At 31.3% G+C, this 17712-nt stretch overlaps 1 protein-coding gene across 5 annotated transcripts in view; it reads left to right on the top strand.

Moving 5' to 3' along the window:
* The first annotated feature begins 10456 nt into the window (after positions 1–10456).
* The window catches only part of LOC107459762 (receptor-like protein EIX2), an 11822-nt gene continuing 4566 nt past the window's right edge, over positions 10457–17712 (top strand). Inside the window, exons 1-2 of one of the 5 annotated variants that reach the window (XM_052251421.1) lie at positions 10457–10664; positions 10874–13396. In XM_052251421.1, the coding sequence (XP_052107381.1) occupies positions 10645–10664; positions 10874–13379 (2526 nt within the window). In that variant the 5' untranslated portion in view covers positions 10457–10644 and the 3' untranslated portion in view covers positions 13380–13396. Of the gene's footprint in view, positions 10665–10750; positions 13397–13617; positions 13805–17712 lie in introns of those variants that run through there. The other 4 variants (XM_052251422.1, XM_016078017.3, XM_052251420.1 and 1 more) reach the window with 4 other exon arrangements.

The following is a 17712-nucleotide window of genomic DNA, read 5'->3' as shown; positions in this document are numbered from 1 at the left end:
AAACTAAAAATATATAAATATAATTTTTTATTTATCAATGCAAATACAAACCGAAGTGTTTGTAATTTGAAAAAATACAAACACCGCTCTAAAATTTTTTATCAAAATTAAGCCTATTTATATATTTAATTAGGAGTTAAATTCTAATATTTTACATTTTTATAGTCTTATGAGTTATGAATATAGACATTTTGTAATTTAATTTAATACAAATATAAAAGTTTGTTATATACTTATATAGTAACAATATAGTGGTAATTAAATTCATTAAAATCGTATTTAAAAAGGAAATTAAAACTAAAAGATAGAATTTAAAAGATAAAAATTAAAAATAAAAACTAAATTAAATGTGTATTATATTTGATATAAAATAAATTGATTTGAGTTATTTTTTAATAATATTTTCAGTTAAAATTGTGCCTCTAAATTAAAATATTTAATTTACTAAACACAATATTTAATTCCAGTATTTCAATCTAAGTCTAAGAAAACAAAAACAAATTTAAAAAAATAGAAACAAAAATCTAAACTTTTGGGATCCTTAATCTGTAATAAGTACTGGCATTGTTGACACTTGACAGCCAGGAAATCATGATTAGTTTAAGACTTAAAGTAAAACGGTGTATTATTTGACGTTTTCTTTTGTAACATTAGAGATTAGTGACTCTCAGCCGCTGCAAACTTGGCACCTTTTAGCACGTTAATAATAATTCAATATTTTTTCGTGTTTATTTTTATTCCATGTCCACCCTGTATATACCCCCCGTTCATGTTTTACCATCTTTTTGGTTAAACCAATGCTTGTCAAAAAAATATAGTGAAAAGTAAAAATGTTTCGCCATTTTAGTGATTTTATCATTTTACAGTTAATATGTTTTCAATAATGTCAAAATATAAATGACTAACCAAATTAAAGCATAAAACTAAATGTAATGATATATAATTATATTGTTGTAATGCAACAATAAATGTAATACTTTATCGAATAATTTACCAATTTAGATTGGAGTTATGTTATGTGTACACTAAAATTATTTACTAATATAAAATACATGTTAAAATATAAATATATATTAAAAATAAATTAAACTACATATATATTTATACACAAATACATTAATGGCCGATTTAGTGTAGAAATAATATTTTTTTTTTTTGGTGACTAAATAATATTTTTGTTTAGATTGTGAGGTGGTAATATTAATTGCGATAAATTAAAAGAAGATAGTTAAATTGTGTTTCAAAACATAATGCAACTAAATAAACACATTTAAAAAATACACAACTTAATCAAAAGTGTGTCAGGACTCAGGAGAAGGGGTGTGAATTAACAAATACATTGTGGCAGTGGTCTTCTTGAGCCCAGTAACGGTCTTAATTGATTATTTTAAGCAAAGCATGCATGTTAACAAAATGTTTATGCATTTTAAAATTAACCAATATTGTTATTTTACGTGAACGCCGTTATAATTAGCTTTTTGCATGAAATTAATTAACATCAGAAACATATTATTATTATTATTTGTTGCTATTGAAATTGACGTTCTCTGTTCACCAAAAGGAAAAAAAATTGACGTCCTAAGCTAAATTGCATTTCGTTGTTAAGTTTTTTTCTTAAATTGTCTAGTATATATAGTAGTTCCATATATATATAATTGTAGTTGAATATAAAAAAAGAAAGTTGAATAGTCTCAAGTAGTTGGTATGCCTTGTCTTACATATTACATTCCTTCATGATTAGTCTGTACTGCAATATAACGAGACTGAGTAAAATTTCTCATATTGGAATAAAATATTTGTTAATATTATAAAATTATTCATCTCAAAAGTTTAAAATGATAAGAGAAATTAATATTAATAGTTATATATTATCTAAGAGAAAGTAGTTAGTATTTTTATTAAAATTTAGCTAGTATTTAACCAACAAAAAAAATAAGTAATTACACACTATTAAAAATACTAATAATAACTAATTAATTATTACTAAGAGTGGAAAAAAGGTCAGACAACTTGCCAGAGGCCTGCAGTCTAGTCTGTATTTGACTTAGTCTGTCCTATTATAAAAATAGGTACAAGTCCAAACTCATATAAAAATTTTATTATATCAATAGGTCAGGTCCAAATTCACTAATTAGTTTTATTGACCTGTCAGACTTACTTGGACCTGTTAGTATATAATTACATATATAAATATTAAATATGACATATTACAAATAAATATGTTTATTAAAAAATAATTTTTTAAATAATATTTTTATTTTTATAAAAAAAATTATCATGCTTTTTATCAGATTTTAGGCCAGACCATAACAAACTGCAGGTTAAGTTCAGACTAGTCAATTATATGACAGGATCAGGCCTGTTAAGAGTAAAGTCTGATTTGGCCTGTTTTCACCTCTAATTATTATAAATTATAAAATTTGCTGGCTTTCTAACATTCTTTATTCTCTAAAACTCTAATATTATATCATAAAATTACTCATTTTATTTATTTAAGTTGATAAAAAAATATAATATTAATAATTATATATCTAACAAAATTTATAAACTTTTTTGAATATTAACTTTTGTTCGGATTGAAAATAAAAAATAAACAATTAAGAGTATTTTGTTAGGACATAGAATAAAGAAGGGAGCAGCGAGTAGTCCGAGAATGTAACGGTAAAGGCTGAGACAAGTGGTCCGATGTGATGGACCGAAACATAATATAGATCCGAACCAGACCCCACAGCCATCAGCCTATGGCCCCAACCTAGTACAGTCACTATCACCTCTCTCACCCACACCATTTGCTTGCCACCTGTCACTTTCATCTTCTTTCCTTTTTTTTTTAAGGAAAAGTCTAGGGTGCCAGCAATTTTATTGAATTTTAGCCAGTATATAATCAGAGGAAGGTGAGCCATTGGATGAAATCTCACACCAATCTTACACCATCAAATCATTATTGATGGCTAGTTGATGGCTAATAATCACAAAAATTACTGGCCCTAACATTGCTCTTTTTTTAATTATAAGAATGTTATTTCAATAGTGTAGTGTTTATCTTTGTTTTAATTAGTCAAGTATCCTCAAGCTCATGTTTTAACTTTCTAACTTTCTTATACAATAAAAGTTTAAAGATATTTGATTCAATAGGACATCAGATGTTTATTATTTCTGATACTCGGATGGTTATTCTGGATAATATGAGTGTATTGTGTTTGAGAAATTAGTAGTATTTTATTCTAAATATTCATTTTGTAACTCATATTGAATCAAATAAATAACTCATTGTATACATTGTACAAATACTCTATTAGCTCACTAATAGAATTCTTGCAACATTCAACACCAACATTATTATCATGAATTACGATTATGATTTATGAATAACTATTTTTCATTTACTATCAAGTAATAATGAAATGAATCACTTTGTCACGAGGCCAATCATTTTGTTTAGCAGTCTTTCCTTTTAGAGCGATTGAAGACTTGGGAAAAATAACAGGGCATGAGTTGGTTATAAGGTAATTGCAATTTACCCGCTCCAACATGAATCAGAGCTATGCAGCAAAATGACACAAAGCTCTGAAGCAAGCCGAAAGGGAGAATCCTAAAAAGGGCATTGATGTACCTCCAACAATGTCACAAGCCTTATTTATTACATTGTAAACACTTAATGCAGTTGGCTCTATTTACACAAAGAATAATACCACTCTTAACTCCAAAAAAAAGGACAATGCTATTTCTAACCTCATTAAAAAGTATTAGAAAACTTTTAAGGGTACCTATACACTGGTATTTTAATCATTTTTAATCGTTGATTTTAATTTTAAAAAATATATAATATATAATTAAGATCAACAGTTAAAATTTATTGAAATACTGCTCAATCAATATACTTAAAAGCTTTTCAAAAATATTTACTAGTATTAGGTTTTGTTTGATATTCCTCTTCCCTTCTCAACAAATTTAACCATTCGATTTGCTTAATAACACCTAAACAAAATTAACTCTATATTAAAGAAAAACGCAAACATTCTAATAACCAAGATAAAGAAAATCGAGATTTTTTGTAAACTTAAAAAAGTAAATTAAATACATAAAACGTAAAATCTTAACAAGATTTAAATTGTAAAATATCAATTCTAGTATAAATTTCGTAAAATCGATTGATCTATTTAAAATCGTAATATTGAAAGATTTTAAAAGTTAAATCGAGATTCTAGCTATGCTAATAATAATGCATAACACATCATTTTCGTCCATATAAAAAAATTATAAAATCGTAATATTGGAAGATTTTAAAAGTTAAATCAAGATTCTAGCTATGCTAATAATAATGCATAACACATCATTTTTGTCCATATAAAAAAATTAGTCAAATAATTAATCGAGCTATTGAGTTACAAAATAAACATCCTCCATACTATCTAAAATAACCATCTGAGTACTAAGGATAATAAACACTTTTCAAAAGCTTAAACTGATTTTGGGTTCACTAAAGTTCGAACTCTTGACCTTTTGAGTCTAATGCTCTAATACCATGTCATGATATCACTCATTCCAAAAGTTTTAGCTAATGGAAAAAAGATAATACTAATAGTTATATATCTAATACTCCATAAACCTTTATTGTATACATTGTATAAATATTCTATTGGTTTCTAATACTTTCCCTAACCATAATAATGGAAGGGGATGGAATTGATTGTTGCATTGTGTAGGCAAGGCAGAGAATAGGGGGGAATAGGAAGCATAGCAAGTACCAAGGAGGGTTGTTGTGTCAATGGGGGCATTCAACCGATTCTTTTCCTTTTGTCATAATTATTTTTAGGTCCATACACGGAAATGGAAGAAAACAACGAGATTTGGTTTCCCATTTGGTTGTCCAATTTAAACGTCATGGGGAGTTCTGCTTCTCTGCTTCACTCATTCTTCTCCCCGCTTCACTACTCTCCCATGTGACTCTTGTTTCACCTTCTCAAAACAACTCCTCTCTTCTCCACCTTTTTTATCCCTCCCTTGTTACTCTTCAGACAAAACGGACCGTCTAATTAAATGTCACTTTCTCCCATCACACAATATTATCTAAATCCACAACTATATATATATGTCAACAAATAAAGTATTTGGTGATGATATATATACTTGTATTTGGGGCACATTTAGTCAATCAAACCATGCTGGTGGCCCATATCTATGGTTCTATGTATTTGATTTTTTTAATTTACAAAATCACAAATCCAATCCAATCTAAACTACTTGAAATTAGATAAGATCGAATCGAATTTTTTTTAAAGCCATCCAATCCAAATCGCGCAAAATTAATGTTTGAATCGGATGAGTTTTTTACTCAAAACCGATTCAAACCGCACCGCCAACACCCTCCTATCCTCTTGCTGCTTAGTGACACCATCCATTAATAATTTGTTTACTTGGAACAGGGAGGGATCAAAAAATAAATAAATAAATTCAATACACATTATTTATTTGTTTCTGTTGGGAATACTGAAGAGAGAAGAATCTATTTTCTACTTTATCTTCTGTTGTAACTGGCAAGGTAAGGTATGGTGTGGAAATCTCTCTATTTCCCTTTTTTTACTTTTTTTACACTATAGTCTACACTGTACTCACTCTACACTAGGGCCCAATAATACAATTTCAATGACTGTGTACGTGGATTCCATTACTACCATATATAATATGCTAGAAAATAAAATTAATACACTACCTAATCAGTTATAATTAAATACCAAACTTGAATAGACTCAATTTTATGGATATAAAAAATTTGGGTGTGCTATTTTTAGATGTAGAGTTATGGCGTACAAGACAAAAATATGAGACAGATTTTATTGAGCCAAAAATAAAACAACTCAGATCATACGAATTCTTTTGGAAATGAAATTTTACTTTACATATGGTGCGATTTATAGCTGATGGAATTTGAAATCTAAAACACGTAACTCAGATTCTCTGTTTTGTTTGTTCTGACTAAATTTGTTGAGTAAAATGCAATTCGAACTATCTGTTTTCAAAAACACAACTCGCAGAAATTGAATTCTGAACGGTCTTCTGATCTCACAATGAGGTGAAACACCTCTCCTCCTTATATACGAGTCCAACACCTCATTTTCTTTCATATTCAAATTAAAAAGCGCCTTGAATATTAGTAAAATAAAAATACAGTACTATTAAACTTGGTGATTTTCATAAAATTTGTGGGAAACTGCATCTGCACAAAATTCAAGCCTTGTAGTTGTAGATAGCGAGCGAGGGACATTGATTTGATTTGGTGTCAGTATGTATTGTGTCATTGTTTGCTTCGGTTATTACCAGAGATTAATTATAACTGCTTAGATTCTCCGCATGATTCGATTGTTTTGTCCATCATAGTTAGCTCACTATTTCATAGTATTCAAATACTGTTTAGCTATCTCTTTCAGAAGTTAATTCTAGCATTACCCTCCTTGCGACCATTGATACAAATTAGAAGTTAGATTTAAAAATTAAAAAATTGAACCCAATCATATGCTTAATAATTTATACACAGAATATTGAATTTCTAGTTTCGTCTTTTTTTAGGGTCTGAACAAAATATTTCCTTGAAGAAGCATTTTAAGTAGAATCAAAATATCATATTTCGGTGAAATTTAATTAATAAATAAATAATTAAATTAATTTTTAAAAGATTTTTTTAAGAAAAATATTACTTGTCTTTTAAATTTTTAGTCTTTAGTCAGTTTTTTTATTTAAATAATATTATTTAATTAATTTAGGGAGTTACTTATTTTTTATGGAAAGTTATTTATTTTTTAGTTTTTCTCTTTTTTAAAGGCTGAATAGACAATTTTTAAAGATACCTAATTGCACAGTTTTTTAATTAAATTTATTCTTCAAATATTTTAAATTAGTTATTTTAATTCTTTTGTCATTTTTGTAACGTCAAAATTTGTTGATATAACATGTTAAATAATACTACAACACACATATAGTAGTTCTAATTGACGACTAACATGATAATTTTATAAAATTAGATCAAATCAATCCCAAATTGAAAAATTCCAATGTCTTAAATTCTCCTCTAAATTAGATTTTGATTTGATCTAATTTTATAAATTTATTATACTAATAGTCAATTAAGACTCTTATATGTGCGTTGTAATATTACATAATGTATGTGTCACATTAACAAATTTTTCGACATCGTCAACAAAGAAAATAACAGCAGGACTAATACGATTAATTTAAAATATTTGAAAAACGAATTCAATTAAAAAAAAATCTTATGAGAATTAATTTAAAAAATAAGTGATTTTTTAGAGATAAATTTCACTATTTACTCTTAATTATAGATACGTATAATTTTAATCCAACTAAAAATCTCTAAATTATAGTTAATAAAAAGGACAGAATATTTGTCCTGGTGTAATTATAAAGATGAAAACAATGATAGGCTTTGGTATGGGTAGGTAGGTTGCATGCGCTATATATATAAAGAGAGAATCATATCATGAAATACATAGAGAATCCCTGGCCTTATGTATTCTAGTTCCAAAAGAGATTATTCTAAGTCTTGCTGGAATCAAGCGATTTTTTGAGGGAAAGGAAAAGGAAAAGGCAAAGTCAAATGAGTAGTATGTAGTATAAAAGAATTTTTGAGGTGTCAGAATAAGGAGAGGTTGTTTTTCAACTCTGGCATATCTCTTTTCCACTTCCAAATTAAACTACAAACATGACTGAGCTGTACAGATATTATAATCTAATTAGCGACAAAATTTAATTAAACACATATAGATATTGTACTTTTATTTAATTATTTGAAGGTTGAAGTTGGGGAGTGCCGGGCCATGTACCTACCTTGCTAGCTAGCAACAAATTGACCACACAATAGAAGGATCTTTGTATTTTGTCCATTACAATGAAACAGTGATTTCCTTAATTAAAACACTTAGCTATCTAAATTAACCACTAAACTTTGGTTTTAACTTTTTATTATTATCTTTCCTCGTGATATGTTGAAGCCAAAACAAGAAGCTTATTAATTAGGATATGCAGGCAACTTGTACAAAGATTATGTCTTTATGGACAAATCTTTTGTAGTTTTTAATAAAGAGTTTAATTTTAAGGTGAAAAAACATGTGAAACCGACTTTACGATGAAGTTGATATTTGAGAGCCGTTAGATGAAAATTTAGTTAAATTGTCTAACGGCTCTGAAATATTAACTTCACGTAAAGTCAACTGTATCTGAGTTTTCACCTAATTTTAATGCAAAGACAGTGTAGTCGTGCAATAATTACAGTTGCTCATGAATATAAAGGAAAAGTTTAGGGCCACCAACTTTATTAAATTCTGGTCAATATGTAATCAGCAAAAGAAAAGTGAATAATCCTATATCATTGGATGAAATTTCACACTATTAAAAACATCATTAATGACTACTTGATGGCTATACATCACAAAAATTGCTGGCTCCCTAACACTTCTTGAATATAAAAAGTAGTTATTTTTATTAATGTAGCGTTATGCGATTAGATATACGTGTAAAACTGTTTCATGATAATACATTAATAATATGAATATGTGCTAAAATATTGACACCTATTAATAATTATTTATAAATTAATTTTTAACAAAACTATTTAAAATATACTTTAAATATAATTCAAGAATGTATAAAAATGCGTTTAGTTTGTCTTTTTGTTTATATAAAATTTTAAAAATAGAAGATATAGAAAATAAAAATAGAGTCTAAATGTTTTTGCTAGTATTATGGTGGTCCCATGGAGAGAGGCTTTACAGCGAGCTGCATAGCTGCCACGATATTATGATATCTCTCTCCAGTCTCCAGCAGCCAGCAGTGCAGTGCAGTGCAGTGCAGGCCTCTAGCTCCTTCCTACCACTTTGGATTCTTGTGGTTCGAACCGATTATATTATTCAAATATTCTTCATTATAATGTTGTTAGTAAAAGACACTTGTTACAAGCAATAAAATAATTGCAACACCATGCTCGTCCGGCTTTCTCTTTGTCAATAAGGATTCTCTGCATTGTCTTCATCATCACATAAGCTGTAACATTTTTCAGCTTTTAATTACAAGACAACATAAAAGATTATCAGAGTAGTAGTAACCTCATCAATTGTCACAGCACGTTCTGGCGTTTTAAAATTATATGTAAATCTAGAACATGTTTGATAAGCTATAAGTTACAATGCAATTAGTCATTGATTACTCATGCAGAGGTGCTCTTTAACTTGCTAAATAAAACACCAGTAGCTTAATAGTATTTTTCACAGTTTTTTAGAAGTTCAATAACGAGTCATAATCAGTTGTTCATGCAAAGTGAAGAACTGAAGACTCCCTTTAATACATCTCAGAATTTTGTAATGTGTTTTAATGTGTTTTATATATGGATCCCGCTAGGGAGACAATGGACTATTTGTACAATGTGTACAATGGCTATTGAGTTATGAAATGAACATCCTTATACTATTTAGAATAACCATCCGAGTACAAGGGATAATAAACATCTTCTCGAAAAATTAGTTTTAATACCATGTTATGATACCACTCATCCCAAAAGCTTCAACTGATAGTAAAATGTAACACTAATAATTATATCTCTAATACTCCATAAATATCTATTGTACATATTGTATAAATATTTCATTGGCTCCTCATACTTTCCCTTTATATATATATATGGTAGCAACTCTAATGAAAATTTTATGATTATTATAATATGAAAATATTTTATTTTGACTATTGGATGATAAATTATAAGATTTGATTTTTATATGTTATAAAAATATTATCTTTATTTAAAGTATGGTTAAATAAATAAATTATATTTTTTAAATAAAAAGTAGTATAAAAAATATTTTTGGCATTTTTTTTGTTTGTTTCCCACGGTATCTCCCAACCCGACAAGTCAAGGACTAATCCGCCGCGATACTGAGCTCCATTTAAGGATTTGTCGCTAGCCAATGGGTTGATACATGCACAAGGTGGAATTCGAACGTCCGACACTTGCTTAAGCGGATTAGTAAGTTAACCACTAGACCAACCTAACTTTATTTGGCACCTTTATTAGAGTAGTTGCCTATATATAATGCTAGAGCTCAACCCTTTTAGGATAAAAAAAAATGGGATTGTATTGGTTCAAATCTAAGATAAAAGCAACAAACGTGTTGGTCTTCTAGAATTAAAGAGTGCTTGCCTTTATTTTTTTGGGAATGCATCTCATTTATTTTATTACTTGCGGTTTACAAAATAAACTGGGATTTACTCTTTGTTGTTTTAAACTACTTTTGGACGGGCCTAACTATTTTAGTTGGTCAGAAAGGAGAATGCAATTTAATGAACAAGCCTTATGTAAAAGCCCAATACAATAAGAGCCCAACATGATAATACTATCTCCTTTACTTTACACGGTTACACCTATCATCCTGTGCTGTGAGTAACAAAGAAGTTATCATCCATAATAAAATGGCGGCAACTACTAGAGGAAGAAACTTTCCACAGCTGCCGGAGGAATACACAAGTCAGTCAAGTGTCCCTAAAATTCCACATCGAGAAACACATGTCAGTCAAGTGTCCCTAAAATTCCACACCGAGAAACACATGTCAGTCAAGTCTCCCTAAAATTTCACATCCATAATGGCTTTCCGACCACAAGAGTAAGAGATATGATTCATTTGGTCTTGCATGAATGACTTGTATGGTAATCGTAATCTTGCTATATATACGTAGCTTAACAAAGAAGCGAGATATGAACCCTAATTACAATTTAGCTTTGCTTTGTTTAATCAATGGATAGCAATAATATAATTTGGAAGAGGAAATATGTGTTTGCAATGATGCTTAGCACATTATGCATGATGTGCAGTTGTTGCAACGAGAGAGATAAAGAAATCCTGTTGAAGTTCAAAGAAGGAGTCACTGACCCATCGGGACTCCTATCTTCATGGAAGCAGGAGCAGGATTGCTGCCAGTGGAAGGGAGTCACCTGCCACAACATCACTGCCAGAGTCATACACCTCACTCTCTCATGTGATTATTATGATGTTGAAGAAGATGAAGAATATAACTCGCAGAAATGCCTTGCAGGTGACATCATTCTCTCTCTGTTAGACATGGAATACTTGCAACATTTGGATTTGAGTTACAATGACTTTTCAACTATCTCAGCTGATTCCACTGTGAACTCGTCAACTCTCAATTACATTGATCTATCATACAACAATAATCTTTTTATTAAGAGTCTTGAGTGGCTCTCTCAGATTTCCTCTTTGGAATACATAGACCTCAGTAACATTAATCTTCACATGGAAACTAACTGGCTTCACTGGATGACGGTGCTTCCATCATTGGTGGAGCTCTACTTAGAGAGCTGTAAACTTGAAGACATAAGTCCATCTCTTGAATATGCTAATTTTAGCACATCACTCCAGTATATTAATCTTTACGATAACTATTTTCACTCAGAGTTGCCTAAATGGATATTCAATCTTAGTTCTCATGTCCTTAAGATTGACCTTTCAAGAAATTATTTTATGGGTCAGCTACCAAATACGTTGCCAAATCTTCATTCTTTGACTTGGCTTGCATTGCATGATAATTACTTAAATGGCTCAATTCCAGATTGGATAGGCCAACTTCAGTATCTTGCCGGTCTTTCCATTCATGACAACTATTTTTCTGGATCTCTTCCTACAAATTTGGGAAATTTGTCATCCCTAAACATCTTGATGGCAGACGGAAATCTCTTCACAGGGGTTGTGTCTGAAAGAAATTTTGCAAAACTGAAAAATTTGAAATACTTGTTTTTTGAATCACCATACATCACCTTTGATTTTGATCCCCTCTGGATACCACCTTTCCAACTTGAGAGGCTGTACATTGGACCACTGCACCCTACACTTCCTCAATGGTTATATACACAGACATCTCTCTATTTTCTCCTCATTCAGGACTCCAAGTTCTCATTTGAATCTGCCAACAATAATAACAACTTTTGGAGGTTTGCATCCACAGTTCAGCATCTGAAATTGTACAACAACACAATAGAAGGGGACTTATCAGAAGCGTTCTTGAATTCCAGCATCATAGTCCTGACATCAAATAATTTCAAAGGTAGTCTACCTCGACTTTCATCCAATGTTGTTTTCTTCCAGGTAAACAACAGTTCTCTATCAGGGTCCATCTCTCGTCTCTTGTGCCACAGCAAGAAAAGCAACAATAACTTGCAGTACTTGGACCTTTCTGATAATAATTTATCTGGAGGACTAACAGACTGCTGGATGAATTGGAAGTCGCTGCGTTATGTTAATCTGGGAGGCAACAATCTTAGTGGCAACATACCCCCATCAATGGGCTTCTTGTCAAATCTCACATCGCTGCATCTACATGAAAATAACTTGTCTGGGGACATATCATCTTCATCACTTCAGTATTGCCGCTCCCTGTCCATTCTTAATGTCCGCGAGAATAGCTTCTCTGGAAACATACCAAAGTGGATGCCGCAGAGTATAAGGATTGTCCAGTTAAGGTCCAACAAATTCATTGGTAACATTCCCATACAGATATGTCAAATGCCTTTCCTCATTGTTTTGGATATTGCATATAACAGAATCTCAGGACATATACCCAAATGCCTAAACAACATCACATCCTTTGTTGACATGCACTATTCAACCAGTTGGATTTTCTACAAATTCTTTGATGGAAGGGATTTCTTTACATACAGAGACGACCTTATATTGCTTGTAAAAGGTCAACAATCAAAGTATGATTCAAATCTGAAGCTGATCCGCATGGTTGACCTTTCAAGTAATAATCTGACAGGAACAATGTCTCCACAACTGTTCAGCCTCTCTCAGTTGCATTTCTTGAACCTATCCCATAACAGGCTAACAGGAACCATACCAAAAGAGATTGGTAACATGACACAACTGGAGTCTCTTGATTTATCCAAAAATGAACTCACGGGACAGATTCCGGAGAGTATATCCAGTTTGTCTTTCCTCGATAACTTGAACCTGTCATTCAATAACTTGAGCGGCCAAATCCCTTCAGGGACCCAACTTCAGAGCTTCAGTGAGCTTAGCTATATTGGGAATGTCGATCTTTGTGGACCTCCCCTTCCCAAAAACTGCTCAAATCATGGAGATGACACAAAGACTTTGGGTGAGAATGATGATGATGGTGATGAATCAGATTTTCTGAGCAGCCTCTATATGGGCTTAGGAGTTGGCTTTGCTGTAGGCTTTTGGGGAGTTTGTGGTGCCATTTTCTTCAGTCGCAAGTGCAGACATGCTTACTTCAGATTTCTGTATGACCTGAGAGACCGATTTTATGTCCTGCTGCTCACAAATCTCAACTCCTTTCACTGATATCCAATTCTCTGCAGGTAACCTCTTAATTATAGCATAACTAAATATATACTTTGTATTTTATTATTTTCGTTACCATCTAACATACATATTTAAAAGGTAAATGTTTTCAGTTTTATTTTATGTTATATATGGAAATGCACTCTTACGAACCAATTATATTTATTTCTTTGATTAACTTGCACAAATGACTTGAATGGGTAGAGATTTTTAAAAAAATAATTTCTTATCTTTGCAGGTTCTTTTGAAGAACATAATACATAAGATCTCATCTGCTGCACCTGCCATAAAGATCCAGCGGATACTTCATGCAGTATATTGCGCTTACAATATCACTAGCTAATTATTGAATCCCAATGTCAGATTTATATTCTAAAATAAAGCTAGCGTAGATATAGTTTCTTGGTTTTGATGCAGAATATTGTTTCCCTAATCATTTGTTTAATGTTACTTACTGGTATGTGATGCATTAATTATATATATAGGTCACCATGATTTGTTTAGTGTGATGGTTCTACATAGATATTCCAAGTGATGATTGTTTTCTTATTAATAGTTTGTGCTTTGCTATAAGCTACTGTTTTGTGTGTACAAGATAATAAGTTAATAACTGATAAGGAAATAGTATTTCTTAATTTCACGGCAGTTAAATGAGAGGAAATAAAGAGTTAATTTTGTTTGAATGTATGTATAATAATTTATCAATTCGGTAAAAGTGTTGCAATTTTTAAAACACTCCTCAATAAATTCTCATGGTTCAATATTCATCTTACATTTATTTTTAGTTATTTCAATCAACTGTTGCAAATTTAGATTATCTCAATTAACTCTAGTACAATTTATGTAAAATGTTAGGGACACAATTAAAAATTTTTAGAAATAATTTTGACAAAAAAAAAAGATTAGAGATAAAATTGAATAAATAAAAACGTTAGAATAAAATTATATTAAATTAAATATTAGAAATATTTAAAAAAAAGTCACAAAAATTAAGTACAAAAGTATACTTTTTATTTTATTTTTGTTTTTGATTAGGATAAAAGTGAAGACCCACTTTAATACATCCAAGAATTTTCTTATCACAAAATGTATTACATATATATAATGCTAGAGAACCAAGTTGGGTTGGTCTAGTGGTTAGCTCACTAGTCCGCTTAAGCAAGTGTCGGGGGTTTGAATCCCGCCTTGTGCATGCAGCAATCCATTGGCCAGCGGCAAACCCTTAAATAGAGCTAAAAAAAAATGGGCTTCTTGTCACCCTTTCAGTATAAAAAATGGGCTTGTATTGGTTCAAATCTAAGATAAAAGCAATTGGTCTTCTAGAATTAAAGAATGCTTTTCTTTTTATTTTCTGGGAATGCATCTCATTTTATTACTTGAAGTTTACAAAATAATGTGATTTACTCTCTGTTGTTTTAAACTACTTTTGGACAAGTCACCAATAAAACTAGTTTTGGACGGGCCTAACTATTTTAGTTGGTGAGGAAGGAGAATTCAATTTAATGAAGAAGCTTGCTGTAAAAGCCCAATATAATAAGAGCCCAACATGATAATACTATTTCCTTTACTTTACAGTTTACACCTATCATCCTGTGCTGTGAGTAACAAAGAAGTTATCATCCATATATAAATGGCGTTAACTACGAGAGGAAGAAACTTTCCACAGCAGCTGGAGTAAAATAAAATAAAACACACATCAGTCAAGTTTCCCCTAAAAAATAAGATATATTTGTTACCTAGATTATTTCTTTATCAATAATAGGTTTATCATTGTAATTATTTTTTAGTGAGAGTACATAAAAAAAAGTACATAGTATATAAAGTGTAATAACTCAACAAATATTTTTTAAGGGGGATTTTTCATTCTCTCCAATAATGAGAAGAACCTATCTCTCTCCCTCTCTTAATCCCTTCTGATTCATTAAACCATCAACATCACAGCTTGAACAGCTTAGGGCATGAGATTTTCTTCATGGTGCGGTGAGCGTGGAGAGCAACCAAGCTGTGAATAAAAAAAAAGTTGTGAATTGAGATCAATCCAATTTTGCCATTCTCTTTCTATCCCTGATTTTTCTTTCGACATTTTCTTTCCCCCATTCTTACCTCTTGCTTCAAACTCATCCAATAGAGTTTGATGAGAGGCTATTTCGCAAGATTTTTTCTTGGTGAACATAGCTGTTCCGATCAACGAGTTGGAAGGAAGAAGATCTGAATCCCTATTACTATGTGATTCATTGATTTCTCAAAATGGCAAACATGGCAAACAGATCCTCCCATTGCAGAGGTCGTGGAGCTACATTGGCTTGCTCACATTGCAACAAACAAGGCCACACAGAAGATGTATGCTATAAGAAGCATGGGTAACACCCTCCCGTTTTTTTTTTTTAAACAACTGTAATTAATAATTATTGATTTTATATTTTAAAAAAAAACCCTAATTTCTAAAATCCAATTACAATGAATCAGATCTAAGAAAAAGAAAAAAGGAAAAAGAAAGTTAGGGTTCCAAAAACCGATTTCTAAAAATTTACGATTATACAGAATTGATAGAAAAAAAAGCTAATCCCCTACACACTAAAAAAGATTTTGCAAGTTTTCAAAATATTGATCCAATCAATGTGATATTGCCAAATGGAACCAAAACTGTTAGCACCATCATTGGCACAATCACATTTTCTAAAATTTTTTTTCTCAAAAATGTTTTATACATTCCTTCTTTTGATTTTAAATTGATATCTGTGTCAAAGTTAACCTCAAACTTACATTGTCAATTGTTAATCAATGATAAGTGTTGTGAGATACAAGATAGATCCACATCAAAAATGATTGGCATTGCTAAGTGTATAGAAGGGTTACATACAATGAGTAGAGAACCAGAATTCTCTCATTTTCCCCCTCTTCCAACAAAGCAAGCTTCATTGGCGGTAACTACTACTACTACTCATCCCACCACACCTTCACACAGTGAGCACAACAATATTTGGCATCTTAGATTAGGACACATACCCATGCATAAATTGATTTTTCTGAAGAAGTATTATCCTTTTATAGATAGTATTGCTTCAAATTTTCCTTGTGATTCATGTCATTTTGCAAAACAAAAGAAATTATCTTTTAATCTTAGTACAATTTGTAGAGAGAAAACACCAGCATATTTTAGGTGTTGCTAGAGCACTGCTATTTCAATCAGGAATTCCACATTGTTTTTGGCAATACGCAGTTGCTCACGCCATTCACCTAATTAATAGGCTGCCCAGCACTAACCTGAATAATGCTAGTCCTTATAAGCTTTTGTATGGCAACTTACCTGACCTTTCATATTTAAGAGTATTTGGTTCTCTGGCATATGCCTCCACATTAACAAATTCAAGAACAAAATTAAACCCAAGAGCCAGAAAAACAGCTTTTCTTGGTTTTAAATTAGGAACAAAGGGTTTTCGACTTATTGATTTAAAATCAAAGGAAATTTTCATATCCAGAAATGTAATTTTTTATGAAACTCATTTTCATTTTTACATTCCACTAGCACTGACATTTCTGTAGTGCCCATTCGTACTCCACAATGCATTGATCTTTTTCAATATGATACACCATCCACACATCATTTGCAATCACCCACACATACCACACTCATAGATTCAAATGAACATTTCTCAAGCTCAATGCACTCACCAATTTCCTCACACACCATTGCACCCATTACCACACCACACACTGATAATGCACCTGCATCACAACACTCTGACATCACACATGACTGCATTACTAGAAAGTCTGAAAGAGTCAAGAAACCGCCTGCTTATTTGAAGAACTATCATTGTTTGACAACTCACACAGCTCACTCTAGCAATGTTTCCAACTCTAACTCTTTATATCCTATCTCACAACACTTGTCATATGATAAACTAACCCCGAAATATAAGTCACTTTCTCTAGCCATCACCTCAAATCTAGAACCTAGTACTTATGAGGAAGCAGCTGCACATGAATGTTGGAGAAAGACAATACAAGATGAATTGACAGCTCTAGATCAGAACAGAACTTGGTGTCTCACTGAACTCCCAAAAGACAAGAAGGCTGTGGGTTGCAAATGGGTTTTCCGGGTAAAATTCAATCCCGATGGCACCATAGAAAGGCACAAAGCGAGGCTAGTTGCAAAAGGATTCACTCAAGTGCAAGGAGTAGATTATGGTGATACTTTTAGTCCAGTTGTCAAAATGACTACCCTACGAGTAATGTTAGCATTAGTAGCGGCAAAGAAATGGCATTTGAAACAACTGGATGTCAACACTGCCTTCCTTCATGGAGATTTGGACAAAGAAGTTTATATGAC

Source organism: Arachis duranensis, chromosome 7 (genome assembly GCF_000817695.3).
Source record: "Arachis duranensis cultivar V14167 chromosome 7, aradu.V14167.gnm2.J7QH, whole genome shotgun sequence".
Classification (NCBI taxonomy): domain Eukaryota; kingdom Viridiplantae; phylum Streptophyta; class Magnoliopsida; order Fabales; family Fabaceae; genus Arachis; species Arachis duranensis.
This window is presented reverse-complemented; position numbering and strand designations above follow the sequence as displayed.